Raw genomic sequence first — 14,445 nt, forward strand, 5'->3', positions numbered from 1 at the left:
CACACACTCATTTGCAATTAAGATCTGATTTGTTATTTGTCGCCCTTGAATGAATGCCCCCTGAGTTTCACTAATGATGGTAGGGAGGACTGTTTTGATTCTCAATGAGAGCACTTTAGCCAGAATTTTATAGATGCTTGTCACCAGACTAATAGGCCTATAATCTTTTGGGTGGTTGGCATCAATCTTCTTAGGTATCAAGGCCAAAATGTGGCATTAATTCCAGGGCTTATTGTGTGATTGTCTGCAAATTCCTTAAAGACTTCAACTAGATCCTCTTTCAACACCTCCCAACAGTCTTGATAAAAACCCATTGTAAAGCCATCTGGACCCGGAGCCTTGGATCTATCCATTAGAAAGACAACTTTCTTAATCTCTTCTTCCTCGAAATCCCTTTCCAGCCACCTTGCCACTCCATCAATCCTTGGCCAATCCACCATTTCCATGACTGTTCTCTCACTCAAAGGCCTTCTATAAATCGATTTGAAGTGGTCCACAAATTTTCTGGCTATGTCATCCTAGTTGGTAATCACCTCCTCTCCTATCTCTAGCTTGGTCACAAAATTATTTCTTCGTCTCCCATTGGCCAAATCATGGAAGAATCTAGTGTTCCCATCACCTTCCTTAATCCACTTGTGTCTAGATTTTTGTCTCCAACTGATTTCTTCCCTCAACAACACTTCTCCAAATCCTTTTTTAATTGTCTCCTTAACACTCTGTCCTTCTCAGTCAGCCCATTGTGAGATTCCTTTACATCCAAATTCTCAATTTGAGAGATTAGGCCCAATTTTTGCTCCTCAATTCTACCAAACTGATCTCTATTCCACTATTTTATTTTGGCTCTTAACATTTTTAATTTCTTGTGGAACTTGATCCCCTTCCATCTTACCCCCCCTCTCCTCCTCACCCCACCACTCCTTGACTTTTTTCACAAAATCTGGATGGGTAAGCCACATATTTTCGAATCTAAATGTTTTGGGTCCTATAGGAAAAGACTCAGTTTCTATTTGGATGGGACAGTGATCGGAGGTGACCCTGGGTAATGCCCTAGCAACCAAGTTTTCCAAACTATTCTCCCAGGCAAGGTTAAAAAGGAATCTATCCAACTTCGAGCACAAAGGGGTTTCCTGAAGGTTGGACCAAGTGTAACTGGCTTACAGCAGAGGTATTTCCTTCAGTTCACAATCTTCAATAAAACCATTAAATTTCCTCATGCTTGTTGAGATTACCTGTTGGGGATTATTGGTTTCATCAGAGAATCTAATGACGTTAAAATCCCCGCCCAGGCACCAAGGACCATCCCATAGCTCCTTAATTGCATATAGTTCCTCCCACATCTCATTCCTCTCTCTATAGGAATTAGGGCCATAAACATTGGTTAAGACCCATACACACCCATTTTCTTCATTCTTGCACTTAATGGAAACTAAGAATCTGCCTATCAATAGTGTTACAATCCTCCCTCCATACACACCACATCCTCGCTCCATAGTGTTACAATCCCTCCATACACACCACATACCAAGTTGTGAACCAGTTCTCTAATATCAAGAGTAAACTTAGGGATTAGCAGAAGAAAACAGGTCTGAATAGCTGTACCAAAGAAGAAGATGGCGAAAAGAAGAGGTAAGAGAAGGAGTCTAATATTCTCCATTCTCCTCTAACCCTATTTTATTAAGATCTAAAAATTTGATGATGACAAGAATGCCCTTAAGTGGGCGACTAGCTTGATAGTTACATAAAGAAAATAAAGCAAAAAAATAAATAATAGGCCCATTAAGAATAAAATAAAAGATATTACAAGAGAGGATGTTAGGGCCCATTCGGCCCAGTCTCTTTGCACTTTTGAGTCATGGCTGAACACAGAATGGTCTACCTGACATTGTTTCATCCCAAATTCTTTCACTATTTCATTGAACCTCCCAAGCCATGCACGTGGAGATTGTTTCAGTCCATAATTGCCTTTTTGAGTCTACAAACCTTACCAACCTCCCCCTGAGCAACAAACCCTAGCTGTTGCTCCATATACACTTCCTCAATGAGATCACCATGTAGGAAAGCATTTTTGATGTCCAGTTGCACAAGAGGCCAATCATATATAGCAACTAACGAAATCAACACCCGAACTGAACCAATTTTAGCCATAGGAGAAAATGTCTTCATATAGTCCACACCATACAACTGAGAATAGCCCTTGGCCACTAACCTGGCCTTCAATCGCTCCACACTAGCATCTGGAAGATACTTCACTGTGTAGACCCACTTACACTCAATAGCATGCTTTCCAAGAGGAAGAGCAATAAGTTTCCACGTGTGATTGTGTTGTAGAGCAGAGAGTTCCTCTTCCATAGCTTGCCGCCACCCTGGGGAGGTAAGGGCATCCTGGACAGTCTTGGGAATGGAAACATATGATAGCAATGATATAAATTTGCGATGAGAAGCAGAAAGGTGAGCAACTGAAACATAGTGTGAAATAGGATGAGAAGTACAAGTGCGTTTGCCTTTCCGCAGGGCAATAGGAAGATCAAGGTCTAAGGAAGAAGCAATGATAGGATCTGTCGACGAGGGATGAATTGGAGGAGGGGTCGGTGCTCTTCTGTTAGTATACACGTGTTTGATTGGTGGCCTCTCAGTAGTAACTGGCATGGGAGGTGAATCTACAACTGGAATGGGAACCACGGGAAGGGGATCCGCAACAGGGACAGGAAGAGGAACTACGGAGGAAGGAGAAGAAACCACAGTATCCGAGAAAAAAGGAACTGATTCAAAGAAGGTGACATCGGAACACACAAATGACTTATGGAAGTTAGGGTTATAGCACTTATACCCTTTTTGAGTCCTTGAGTAGCCAAGGAAGATACACTTAGTAGCTCGTGCATCTAACTTGTCTAAACCATGCCCCATGTTTTGAACAAAACAAACACATCCAAAGACTCTTGGGGTGAGAGGAAACGGAGATAAGGTGGGAAACAACACTGAGAAGGTGGATTGACTTCCAAGGATGGACATGGGCATCCGATTAATGAGGAAACAAGATGTGAGGACAACATCATTCCAAAAATGCTTTGGGACATTCATATTAAGCATCAAAGACCAAACAGTTTCAAGGCGATGCCGATTTTTCCTTCAGCTACACCGTTCTGTTGTGGGGTGTAGGCACAAGAAGTTTGATGAATTATCCCATGGTGCTCTAAGTATTGCTGAAATGGTATTGAGGTGTACTCTTTGGCATTATCAGAGCAAAGAATTTTAATATGAACACCAAATTGGGTATGTATTTCAGCATAAAATTTTTGAAAAATAGAAAACACTTCACTGTGATCTTTCATAAGATAAATCCATGTCATCATTGAAAAGTCATCAACAAAAATTACAAAATACTTATAGCCATTGTATGGCATCACTTTGATTGGACCCTAGACCTCAGAATGAACTAAAGAAAAAGGACTCAAGACACGACTATCAACTCTTGGACTAAAAGAGACTCTATGATGTTTCCCAAGCTGACATGACTCACAATCCAAAGATGAAAAATGACTCAAGGAAGGAACCATCAACTTCAGAGCCTTGTGAGAAAGATGACTAAGTCTGCAGTGCCATTAAAGAGGAGTAAGAGAAGACTGAAAAGCTACTGGAGGACCACCACCATCAAGGTAATACAATCCACCTGCCTCATGCCCTCCACCAATCTTCATCCCCGTCTTGAGATCCTGAAACACACAAGAAGAGGGATAAAAGGTTATGGAACAATTAAGTGACTTGGTTAATCTACTAACGGACATAAGGTTAAAGGGGAATTTGGGAACATATAAAACAGATGATAAAGACAAGGAGGAGAGATCAACATCACCAATACCACAGATGGGACATGTAGAACCATTAGTAAGAGTAACTGTTTGAGATGCGGAGGACCGAGAAAGAGAAGAAAATACATCAGGAGTCCCAAACATATGTCTGAGGCTCCGGAGTCAATGATCCAAGGTGAAGGCTTGGAAGCCAAGCAAGCCATACCTGAATGGGCAAGGGTAGCTGTGTTCTGCTGAGATGTCTAAATGAACTACTCATATACTGCACGGGGTATTTTCACCATCTCCTTCCCAGAAGCACCAGTAGATGTGGAGGGAATCGGGTCAGTTTGTTGACTTTCAGTAATTGTACCACTACCCTTAGTCACAGCATGGTTAGCCCAAGTGTTGGGTGGACCATGTAAACCATAGCAGAAATTAATCGTGTGCCCCTCTAATCCACAGTGTGTACACTTCCTAGGGGCATTACTTCTTCCTTTACCACGACGTCCCCCTGAGTCCCGACCTCCACTCCGGCCACCAGCACGGTTAAACATGGGACCACCACGGTTACCTGGAAGGCCACGGCCACGACCGCCATCTCTATTTCCACGACCTCCCCCTCTAGTCACCACAAAACCAGATCTGTCTAAGAGAGAAGAATGCTCTATAGACTCAATAGATGTCCTCCTAAGATGGGCAAAAACTTCTTCAAGTGAGAGAAGAGCAGACCCCCCCAATATTGTTGCACGGACAGGCTCATATTCAGCCTTCAAACCCACCAGAAACCTTGTCACATCAAGTTGCTCACGCTGTTGTTGCTGAACCTAAACATCCTGTGTCAGAGGATGATACACATTGAGCTCATTTTGGATATTCCTTAGACTTGCATAGTATTCCTCCAAACTTTGATTGCCTTGCTTCAAATTAAAGTACTCTTGGTACAACTGATACACCCTAGTTGTATTGTCTTGTCCGGAGTACAATTTCTTAGCATGATCCCAGATTTCTTTAGTTGTATCTAGGAACATAAAGTTCACACTAATTTTTTGTTCCATGCTATTCCACAACCATGTCCCAGTCACTAAACCCTGGAGAATCAGAGGAGGGTTTCTCTTCTCTCACATGTTTTACTTTTTTCTTGGCCTTTAAAAACACCTCCACAGATTTTTTCCACGGCACATAATTCTCACCATTCAACTTAATAGATGTCATTTGAACATTTAGGTAATCTGGAAGAATCATAATGCCTGTTTTATTGTCATTCCCATCTCCAATCAATGCCATCTTAACTAATTCACCTTCAAATATTCAGCACAACTTCACGCACTTCCACAAAACTTATCTCACTCTTAGCACCACCAATTTCTTCAAATACGCATTGTACATCAAATACAAAAATTGAAATCACTCAGTCATTAAATCAAACACCTGCACTGCACACTGCAGAACCATTCACACACCGAATACAAGGGCTGAAGTCACTCAGCCATAAACCAAACACAGAAATCAGTATAAATACCACCACACGACACAAGGTTTCACTTTCAACTATTCAGAATCACCCACACCATTCAACACAGTACAACCACCACCACACCACTGTTGTCGTGAACTTCAGCAGTCAAAAAACTCTACTTTCAGCACACATATGAGGTAAAAACAGAGAAGAACAAGGCTGGTATGCATACTAATCACTTCAAACCTCCACAAAAAAATATTTTGAACCAAAACACAACATTTACAGTCCACTATTTGGGCAAAAAACAGAACTGCTCATACCTGTCCACAAACAGCTCTCTTCGTATCACAGAATAGAGGGCATCTAGTACACAACCTCAACGACCACCACCACAGTAACTGGAGGCATACTCACCTCCAAAACCACAAAACGACCACTCCTTTTTGGCCTCTTGTCGAGCTTCCACTCAGGCTAGAAGAAAATCGAAGAAAGCTGAAATAGTTGGCGGCGAACCTAGGAAGAAGACAAACAGTGAAGAAAGAAAAAAAAGGGAAAAGAGAACTAGGTTTTATTGCTCGATACCATGTGAAATCCCTATTTGATTCTAGGTTAAAGTAGAGAAGAAGAATAAGAGAAGAAGAAGAAGAGAAAGAAGAAGAAGAGAAGAAGGGTTCGACCAGATTGGGAAAAACCAGTCCACCTCTAGCCAACCCACATGTATTTATCTCCAATAACATAGTTACAAGAAAAGACCATATTGTCCCTCATAAGTGATGGGACACATAACTTAAACTTAAATAAAATAGACCTTTCACTCTCAAATAGATAAACCCAAATGACCAAAATACCCCTGATTTGTGTATTCTAACACATCATGCATTATCATCTCTAAATTTAGCATTTGGGGAAAATTGCAGAGTATGCAGTTCAGTGTCCTTTCCTGATGCATGAGGTAGGTAGTCTGAAAGAGATGATATAGAGAAATAGCAAAAAAATAATTATGAATTAAGTACCATCTGTGAAGGGACTATCAGGAAAAAATTGCATGGCATATAGTTTAGATTCTGCTACTTATGGTACTCCTCTAGGAGATCTTTGGAGAATCAGTGTACCTTCTGTATTTTTCAATTTTCTTTTCCAGATAGTTGGTGGCTGTTCAGAAGCATGAGATGAGTGCTGATGGTTGTCAAATCTCGTTTTCAGATGTCTTATTATTAAATGGGTCTTTATATTTTTCTGCAATAATTGTTTCTGATTGATGGTTGTAATGTGTCCAGTCGTGGTGATACACAAGAGTTCTCAGACCTGAATAAGCTTGCAAAACGTTTTCTTAAAGGTGATAAGCATGCCACAGAAGGGGAATCCAATGATGTACCTTCTAGGGCCTATATTCAGGAGGTTGTGGAAGAACTACGTAGAGGAGAAAAGGGAGAGTGCCCAATTTGTCTTGAATCTTTTGAGGATGCAGTATTGACTCCTTGTGCTCACCGCCTATGCCGAGAATGTCTCTTGGCCAGTTGGCGGAACCATGCTTCTGGTCTTTGTCCTGTTTGCAGGTATCTTCAAGACCCTTTATTTGGCTTGTGGCAGTATTTTTACATCTAATATAGATTGAAAAGTTTTTGATCTTTGGTTCCTTATACAGTATGGGCTGACTTGTTTGTATCCCCTCAATTATTATGTTTTGAATTCTTTTTACAGGAAAACTATCAATAGGCAAGATCTTATAACTGCCCCAACTGATAATCGATTTCAGATTGATATTGAAAAGAACTGGGTGGAATCATCCAAAGTTACAGTTCTTTTGCAGGAATTAGAACATCTTCGCTCTTCTGGCTCCAAAAGCATTGTTTTTAGTCAGTGGACTGCCTTTCTGGATCTTCTCCAGATTCCTCTTTCTAGGTAATATTTCTTTTGCTGCATAAGGATTACTAGAGAGACTTTTGATGGTTTTGTTACTTCATTCTATTCCTTTACTTTACATTTATTTTGAAGGGAATCCAAGGTGGGATTGACCATAATGTTCTGCCAAAATCGCTGCTTTGAATGTGGCATTCATGCAGGGCTGGATCCAATATTTGATAAGGTCCCCATCTAGGAATCTTCTATACTAGACTTTAACTGAATCTCTTGATCCTGGAAACTCTGTAACTACCCTATCTATTTCTAAGTATTTCTAACTATTTCATATATAAAAAAATACCTGGATGCCTTGTCTCATTTTTGAACCATCCAAGTGAATGCATTAGAATGGCTGGTTAGGATTGTCAAACAGGAAAATTTTAGGCTAGATCTCCTATCCTTTCAGGATGTTTAAAGTGTAGGTCCTCATGTGTGGCTCACCCCCATTATCTATGCCATGCCATGCCATGATTTGAATATTAACTTGGTTATATGCTAAAAGTTTTGACCGTCAAGCAAAGGCTCTACCAATTTAGACTAACCTTGAAATCTCTAAAAAAATCTGTCTTACCTTCTTGTTAAACCTCAAACTGTGAAATGGTTTGGGGGACCTGGTTTCCCTAAATGAACCTTTTGTCCTGGTGTTTCTCTTTTTTGTCATCAGACTATTCAATCTGACTGTCAGACTATTGCGCTGTGACTGTTTATTTGCTCCTTGTACTTGTTGCCTCAGTTAACATTGGTTCCATGTTTGTCACCTTCCTTTTAGTCCAAGTTTCCTGCTTGAATTTCTGAGCATCCCTAAGTAATGCTTTAATTGGTTCACACATACCTTTTGCTTCCAAACATGGGCTAGTTTTATGGAATTCTGTCTTGACAATCTCATATTTTATGGGCCTTAGTATTTTCATTTCTAATTTTTGTCCAGGTGTAACTTTCCATTTGCTCGTCTGGATGGAACTCTAAATCAGCAGCAGAGAGAGAAAGTAATAAAACAGTTTTCAGAGGAAAGCGATAGCTTGGTTTGTCCTAGAAACTCTTCATTTATTCTCTTTTTTTCCATTATGTAATATATTCTTAATGAGATTTGTTCAACCTTTGGTCCTGGTTGTTGTTATGACAGGTGTTGTTAATGTCATTGAAGGCTGGTGGAGTTGGAATAAACTTAACAGCAGCAAGCAATGCCTTTGTTTTGGTATGTGCAGAAGCTTTCGAGCTTCTTACTTTCAATGTTTTATGTTGTTTGAATTTCTTGATTGCATGGAAATTTCAAGACATGCATTTAAGTTCTTTGTTAACATGGAACATGGAACCTGTGTCTATTTTCCTATATTATTGGATTGTAAAAATAGTGACAACAATGAATATTAATGGAACAACCACCAGAGATGTAGCATATTGGATGAAGATAAGGCGGTAAAGGCCTTTTTCTCTGGACGGATTGGGTGATTGTTGCTTCTCATTCTTGTCTTCCTCAAGCCCTAATCTCCCAAGTTCAAGTTAAAGAGTTGGATTATGTATGCCCTTAGTTTGCAATATAAGACGACTTAGGCATGACCTGACTAAACGTATCAAGGTTGGTGTCAATAGATCAGCTTAAGTAGATTTTTTTTTTTTGATGAATAAGCTTACATAGATGATTGCCTTGATAACTATGCTACTTGGTACAAATTGGTTGGTTTGACTGCAGCTTACCTGATATAGAACAAAAATAAGAAAAGTCCTACAAGGGTATGTATGGTGGATAAAGAGAGAATTCGGATATAATATATGGGAAAGAAGGGCAGAAGTTTTATGGGTAGTTTGGGAAGACAGAATGTTAGGTTCTTTAATAACAAGACATGATCAAAGGATGGCATTATGGAAAGGTTGCAAAGGCAGCCATAGTTTGGGTTGTCTGGGAAGAACAAAGTGGAAGAATTTTCAGTGGGAAGAGTGGATCATTGGACAGCATAAAGAAAAAGTTTGAACATTGGGTAAAAACCTTGAAAAGATTTCGGAATTTCTCCATAAATGAGATAATAAGAACCTGGATTGAGATGGCACAATCTTCTAGAGTAAAAGACAGGATAAAGATGTACTGGAAACCTCCAGAAGGCAACAGAGTAAAACTGAACTTTGATGGAAGCTCTTTTGGAAATCTGGGTATGGCAGGAATAGGAGGTGTATTCAGGGATCTGAAAGCAGGATATTAGCTTTGTATTCAGGACCTGTTGGAATGGGAAAAATTCTTTGAAAGCTGAACTGATGGCTTTGCTGCAGGGTCTAAGATTAGCAAAACAGTTGGGCTATAGACAGGTGGAAGTGGGAAGGGATTCAAAGCTAATTATTTCCTGGGCAAGCTGCAACAGACACATCCCCTGGACTCTCAGGCATGCTTTTAAAGAAGTGGAAATTATTGCAAAGGACGAAATGCTGACTTCAAGTGGGTGAGAAGGACAGCAAATGGGCTGGCTGGCCTACTAGCTAAGCAAGGGATGAACAGGGATCTCTTAATACTCAATTGTAATTTTACTTCGTTTTTTAAGGCAGCAACTCACGCCTTTTGGGAGAACTCTGTTTTGTATTCACTTGTCAGTTCGCCTTTATTAATCTTAATAAAATACCTCATTATTCATAAAAAAAAGTGAAGGAAAGCAAATGGGATGGCTGATTCCCTTGCTAAGCATGGAGCTTCAAGGCAGCAACTGTTTTGGGATTCTATGTAATACTGTTCCAGCTCTTGGGTTGATAGTCTTGTTAATTGAATGTTTTAACTCCATTTTTCATCAATTTTAATAAAATAAATTTTCTGATGATAAAAAAAAATCAGCTTAGTAGATGTTGGCATTTGCATTAGAACCACTGGGAATTTTCTTCTTTGTTTTATTTTTTCTTCAACCTCTATTTTGTCCTATGCACCGAAGACTTGAAGTGTTGGACGCTGTTCTATAAATTTGATCCTCCTGTCTATGGTTTGAATTCTCCATCTGGACTTCTATTTCCATTCCTTAATGGTTTTTGGTATTTGACCTTGATAGTGACTACTTAATCATGCTATTGTTGGTGTCTTTTGTAGGATCCATGGTGGAATCCGGCTGTTGAAGAACAAGCTGTCATGCGTATTCATCGAATTGGTCAAACTAAAAAAGTTACAATCAAGCGTTTTATCATGAAGGTACACTTTCTTTCTCAAGATTTACTGACAAGTACTGTAATTAGAAATTTGGGTAGTGGTGTCTTAGGCTTTAGAAAATAAAGTTAGGACAAACTCGGCTTAACAGAAAGCACTCGATTCTTACAACAAAAGAATCAACTGGCCATCCATTTAATTTGCTCCGGTTTGGGATTTTGTAAAATTCTATTCCTCATAACCTAAAAATTATTACAGACATGCACCTCCCTTGTGCACAATAAATGATAAATATTTGGAGAATCTTGAAGACTTGAACTAAGAAAATGATCAGTGCGAGTAAAATTCTTAAAATGTAGTTCTCTCCTCACTTTATATAACTAATGCCTTCAAATAATCAAAAGCCACGTCAACCACCTCAAGAACTCCTTCATTTGTTTATCACTTGATTGAATTGGTAGATCAGTCATTGCTTGAACACTCATATTTGTGATGGTTACTTGCTATATTAGTCGTTGGTTTCCTGACCAGGCCACCCTAACCATTTATCTAACATTTTTTGTCTTAATGTGCTTTAGTGCAAGTCTCCATTAGACATCTCCTCAGAAACAAGCACCTTTTGGTCCACAAAATTATATATTTTGGCATCACCAATTCCATTCATTTGGAGCGTATTGCCATCTTCACCACTGTGACAGGAATGGGGAATAACACAATGATAATAGGAAGGCTTGTTGCTATATTCTCACAAAGTTTATTTTCTTTCCTTTTGAAAGGCAGATCTTTTTGAGCAGCGAGTCTACTTCCAAGATACTCCACCACAAGGTCCCAACTTCCAAATGACTTTGGTTCACTAGTGCCTTGTGGAAGGTCTGTTGTGACAAGGGAAGTTGCTCAAATTTATGTGAAATTGGAAGTCAATGGGAAGTGTGCAACACAAAATATTAGCCAGGCCAGACATTTGAAAATTGAATGTTCATTTCAAAGGTATGACCTGCTAATTATTAGATTAGGGAATACCATGTAGTGAAGAGAGTCTTTGAAAGTGTAAACTACAAATAAGAGATGGCTAGTCTAGTGAATCCTACTTCATCTTCCATGGTGGCTCCTGAAGAGATCAGCTGGGTACCCACTAACACACCTCAAAATTTTCCTTCATCTTGACTAGGACCTTAGCTTGCCAAGCTTGTATTTCAAAAAGTACTGATTTACATGAGGGGCCATTGCTTGGTACAATGTTAAAACCTTGGGCTGACAAGGGTGAGAACACTGGTTTGAGTCTGATAGTGGCCACTTTGCAGAAAAAGGCAGAGCTTAGATCTGTATCTAGTCTACCCCTCCCAACATGCAGGATAGCTGGGATCAGCTTTGAGTATGGTCTCGTACCCAATTTACATGTCATGATTAATCAAACCCAAAGTCCAAACATCACACAACTATAGCAAAATTGGAAACATCACACACTTCAGTTATTGTTGATAACACACTTTATGAGTACATTATCTGTCTTTGGAGCTTCTTCCGATCAGGCTGGTAGAGCCAAATTTGTACAATTTCCTACACTTCACTATGGCAAAATCATTTGTGGTATAGTCCTCAGAGGCTCATAAAGTGTATGTACCATTACCTGGAATGTGAAAAGAAAAAATCTTGCGAGAAAATCATGGCACTTGATTGGACTGCATAAGGTGTTTTAGAATTCTTCAGCTCCTTTTAGTAGCAGAGGTGAGGTCGCTGTACTTTTGGCAGTTGTGGAAGTGTCATATATGCCTATTCTTACAAATTAGATGCTTAAAGATGGTAGTGGTCTTGTGTCATCCCTCCCACTTTAAAGGCTGTACTGTTTATCTTTTTTACAATTGGAACATGCCCATAATTTTAAACTTGATGCCTTCAAGGTTTAGAATGGAGGCAGTGCTGGGGTAGTTAATTGATTTACTTAATGCTAATTTGTTTTCTAATTGTAGGGAACAGTAGAGGAAAGAATGGAGGCAGTGCAGGCACGGAAGCAACGGATGATCGCTGGTGCCTTGACCGATCAAGAAGTTCGTACTGCAAGGATAGAGGAACTGAAGATGCTCTTTACATAGACTAGCTGAGACAGTTGTTTGCTGGGTATGACTTGAAATGGGAGGCAAATAACAAGAAATCACTTGTAAGCAAACTGATGGAAAGCCAATTCTGAAGTAGAAAACCATATCTTGGGTCCAAGTGTCCAACGAACTCAAGATGCAAGGCAGAAAGACACCACATGACACTGTGACAGGAAGTTGAATTGAGTGGCATGAGGTCTTTTTTTCTTAGCCAACAAAGTATGCAGTACTATATATCGTTCAAGGAGGATAGAGAATGTATATTGTTCTTCACATTTACCTAGTAGACTGGCATTGGTTTTGTGGCTTTTGCATGCATCATTGTATGCTTGCTTCCCGTAACCAGGGAATGTTCAATGCCGAGTGTAACTCAGTAATTTATGTACATTTATTGTCCCCCAAAAGAGGGCTATTTCCCAATCCTGTAGCCAAATGATAGAGTATGTGCTAAAGCATTTTTTAGTATAGATGATTTTTTTTGATGACCAAAAAAAGTTTGTTTCTTTAGAGTCCTTGCTAAGCAGTGTTGCAAACTATTGGGAAATATTAGACAATAATTTACTAGTTTATTATTAAATGTTAAGACCCTTATGTTCGTGTTTTTCATTTTAATTGTAATCAAGAGTAAAGCAGCAGGATTCACCATGGCAGCTAATAATTAAAGGCACAATCACAAATTGAATGACCTCTATTGTACTGTCTCACGAGTCTTGAGATAAACCTTCAATTTGACATGAGCGATAAATACTCCTTTTGCCCTTTGAATTCAAATTAATAGATGTAGGTCAATGGTTAGACGTTTCTTAGTAATTTAGGGTTGCTTTTTAATGTTCATGGCTCAATTTTGGGTTTGAGAACCCATAAACATTTTTTTTTTGTTTTGGTAATCAAGAAAACATAAACATTTTATGTTTTTTTGCAGCAAAAAAAAAAAAGAAAACATTTTATCTTTTTTCTTTTGACCAAGAACAAGGCTTAGAGTCCAAAAGTCAGACGATTATATTTCAACCTCCTAACTCCTAAGGTTCAATGCTAGGGGGAAAAAAATTATGTTCAGTTTACGTTCATTAATCAGATATGGTACTTTACCACAATTTTAGGATCAATTATTTTGCTTGATTGGCTTTAATATGTTTGACTCCTGAGGTGCCATATTTTCTTTCTATTATGAACCATTTTGGTTTGAGATGATCTATTCTTTGAGACACGCAAATGATCTTTTAACTTTAACTGCTTGGATCTTAGGATACCTTGAAGTTTGGACATCGCTTGATTCTTTCTTTGGTTGCCAACTTTGAATTGAAGAAATGATGGAAGCTCGGAGCTGTATAACCTTTTTAACTTCTTTCGCTTGCAACCTCTTTGGCTCATAGCACTTGTATGTTGAACAGAATTTTAAACATACATAATTACCATCTAAAACACATAAGGTTCAAAGTATCTTTACGTATCGGCCGATGTGTATAGTTCCGGGACCCTTCCGATACACCCCTGTATTGGGGGTCTGACCAGTTCAAGGGATGGATGGGTCCTAGACTGGCTCCTCACTGGTTCCTCTGAACCAATTTTGAAAAAAAAAAGTAAAAGAACAAGTATTGAAATGCCCAATACACCTCTACCGACGTATCGGGCATATCGATATTTTGAACCTTAAAACACATTTGGCTTTCGGTCAACATGGACTCCTAAAAAATTGTTTCGACAATTATGTTTGGACAACCCTGTTTTAAGTATATAAAATAGCTGTAGCCTATTGAAAAAGTAAATATTAAATTTATTGCATACTTAGAAGGCAAAAAGTAGATTTAATTTCGTTCCTCTTATAACTTTCAAAAAATTTCTTAGTTCAGACTAACCATATAAATTTCAAAATTTGAAAATTCATATAGTTTTGAGGTACCTGCCGAGGTTTGGATCAGATGGTCTTAAATTTATAGACCCAAATTAGCCTCAACTGTTGCTCCAAATTTTATTGGTCAAGGGCCTGCTAGCTTGGGGTGATCATTTTTAGCCTAATCCGGGCTTGGGCTCGGCTCGTGCATATCTATATATATGTTATTTATACATGTTTTATAAATATGTATATTATAT

At 39.0% G+C, this 14,445-nt stretch overlaps 1 protein-coding gene across 2 annotated transcripts in view; it reads left to right on the plus strand.

Annotated features, from left to right (window-relative positions):
- The window catches only part of RAD5 (DNA/RNA helicase protein), a 29,126-nt gene extending 16,185 nt beyond the window's left edge, over positions 1–12,941 (plus strand). The window contains exons 15-20 of one of the 2 annotated variants that reach the window (XM_088952647.1): positions 6,525–6,803; positions 6,949–7,149; positions 8,078–8,171; positions 8,273–8,344; positions 10,208–10,306; positions 12,229–12,941. In XM_088952647.1, coding sequence (XP_088808773.1) covers positions 6,525–6,803; positions 6,949–7,149; positions 8,078–8,171; positions 8,273–8,344; positions 10,208–10,306; positions 12,229–12,351 — 868 coding nt within the window. In that variant the 3' untranslated portion in view covers positions 12,352–12,941. The remainder of the gene's footprint in view (positions 1–6,524; positions 6,804–6,948; positions 7,150–8,077; positions 8,172–8,272; positions 8,345–10,207; positions 10,307–12,228) is intronic. The other variant, XM_088952648.1, reaches the window with a different exon arrangement.
- The last annotated feature ends 1,504 nt before the right edge of the window (positions 12,942–14,445 follow it).

This window comes from Nelumbo lutea, chromosome 6 (genome assembly GCF_056320005.1).
Source record: "Nelumbo lutea isolate HS-2025 chromosome 6, American lotus-T2T, whole genome shotgun sequence".
NCBI classification, from domain to species: Eukaryota; Viridiplantae; Streptophyta; class Magnoliopsida; order Proteales; family Nelumbonaceae; genus Nelumbo; species Nelumbo lutea.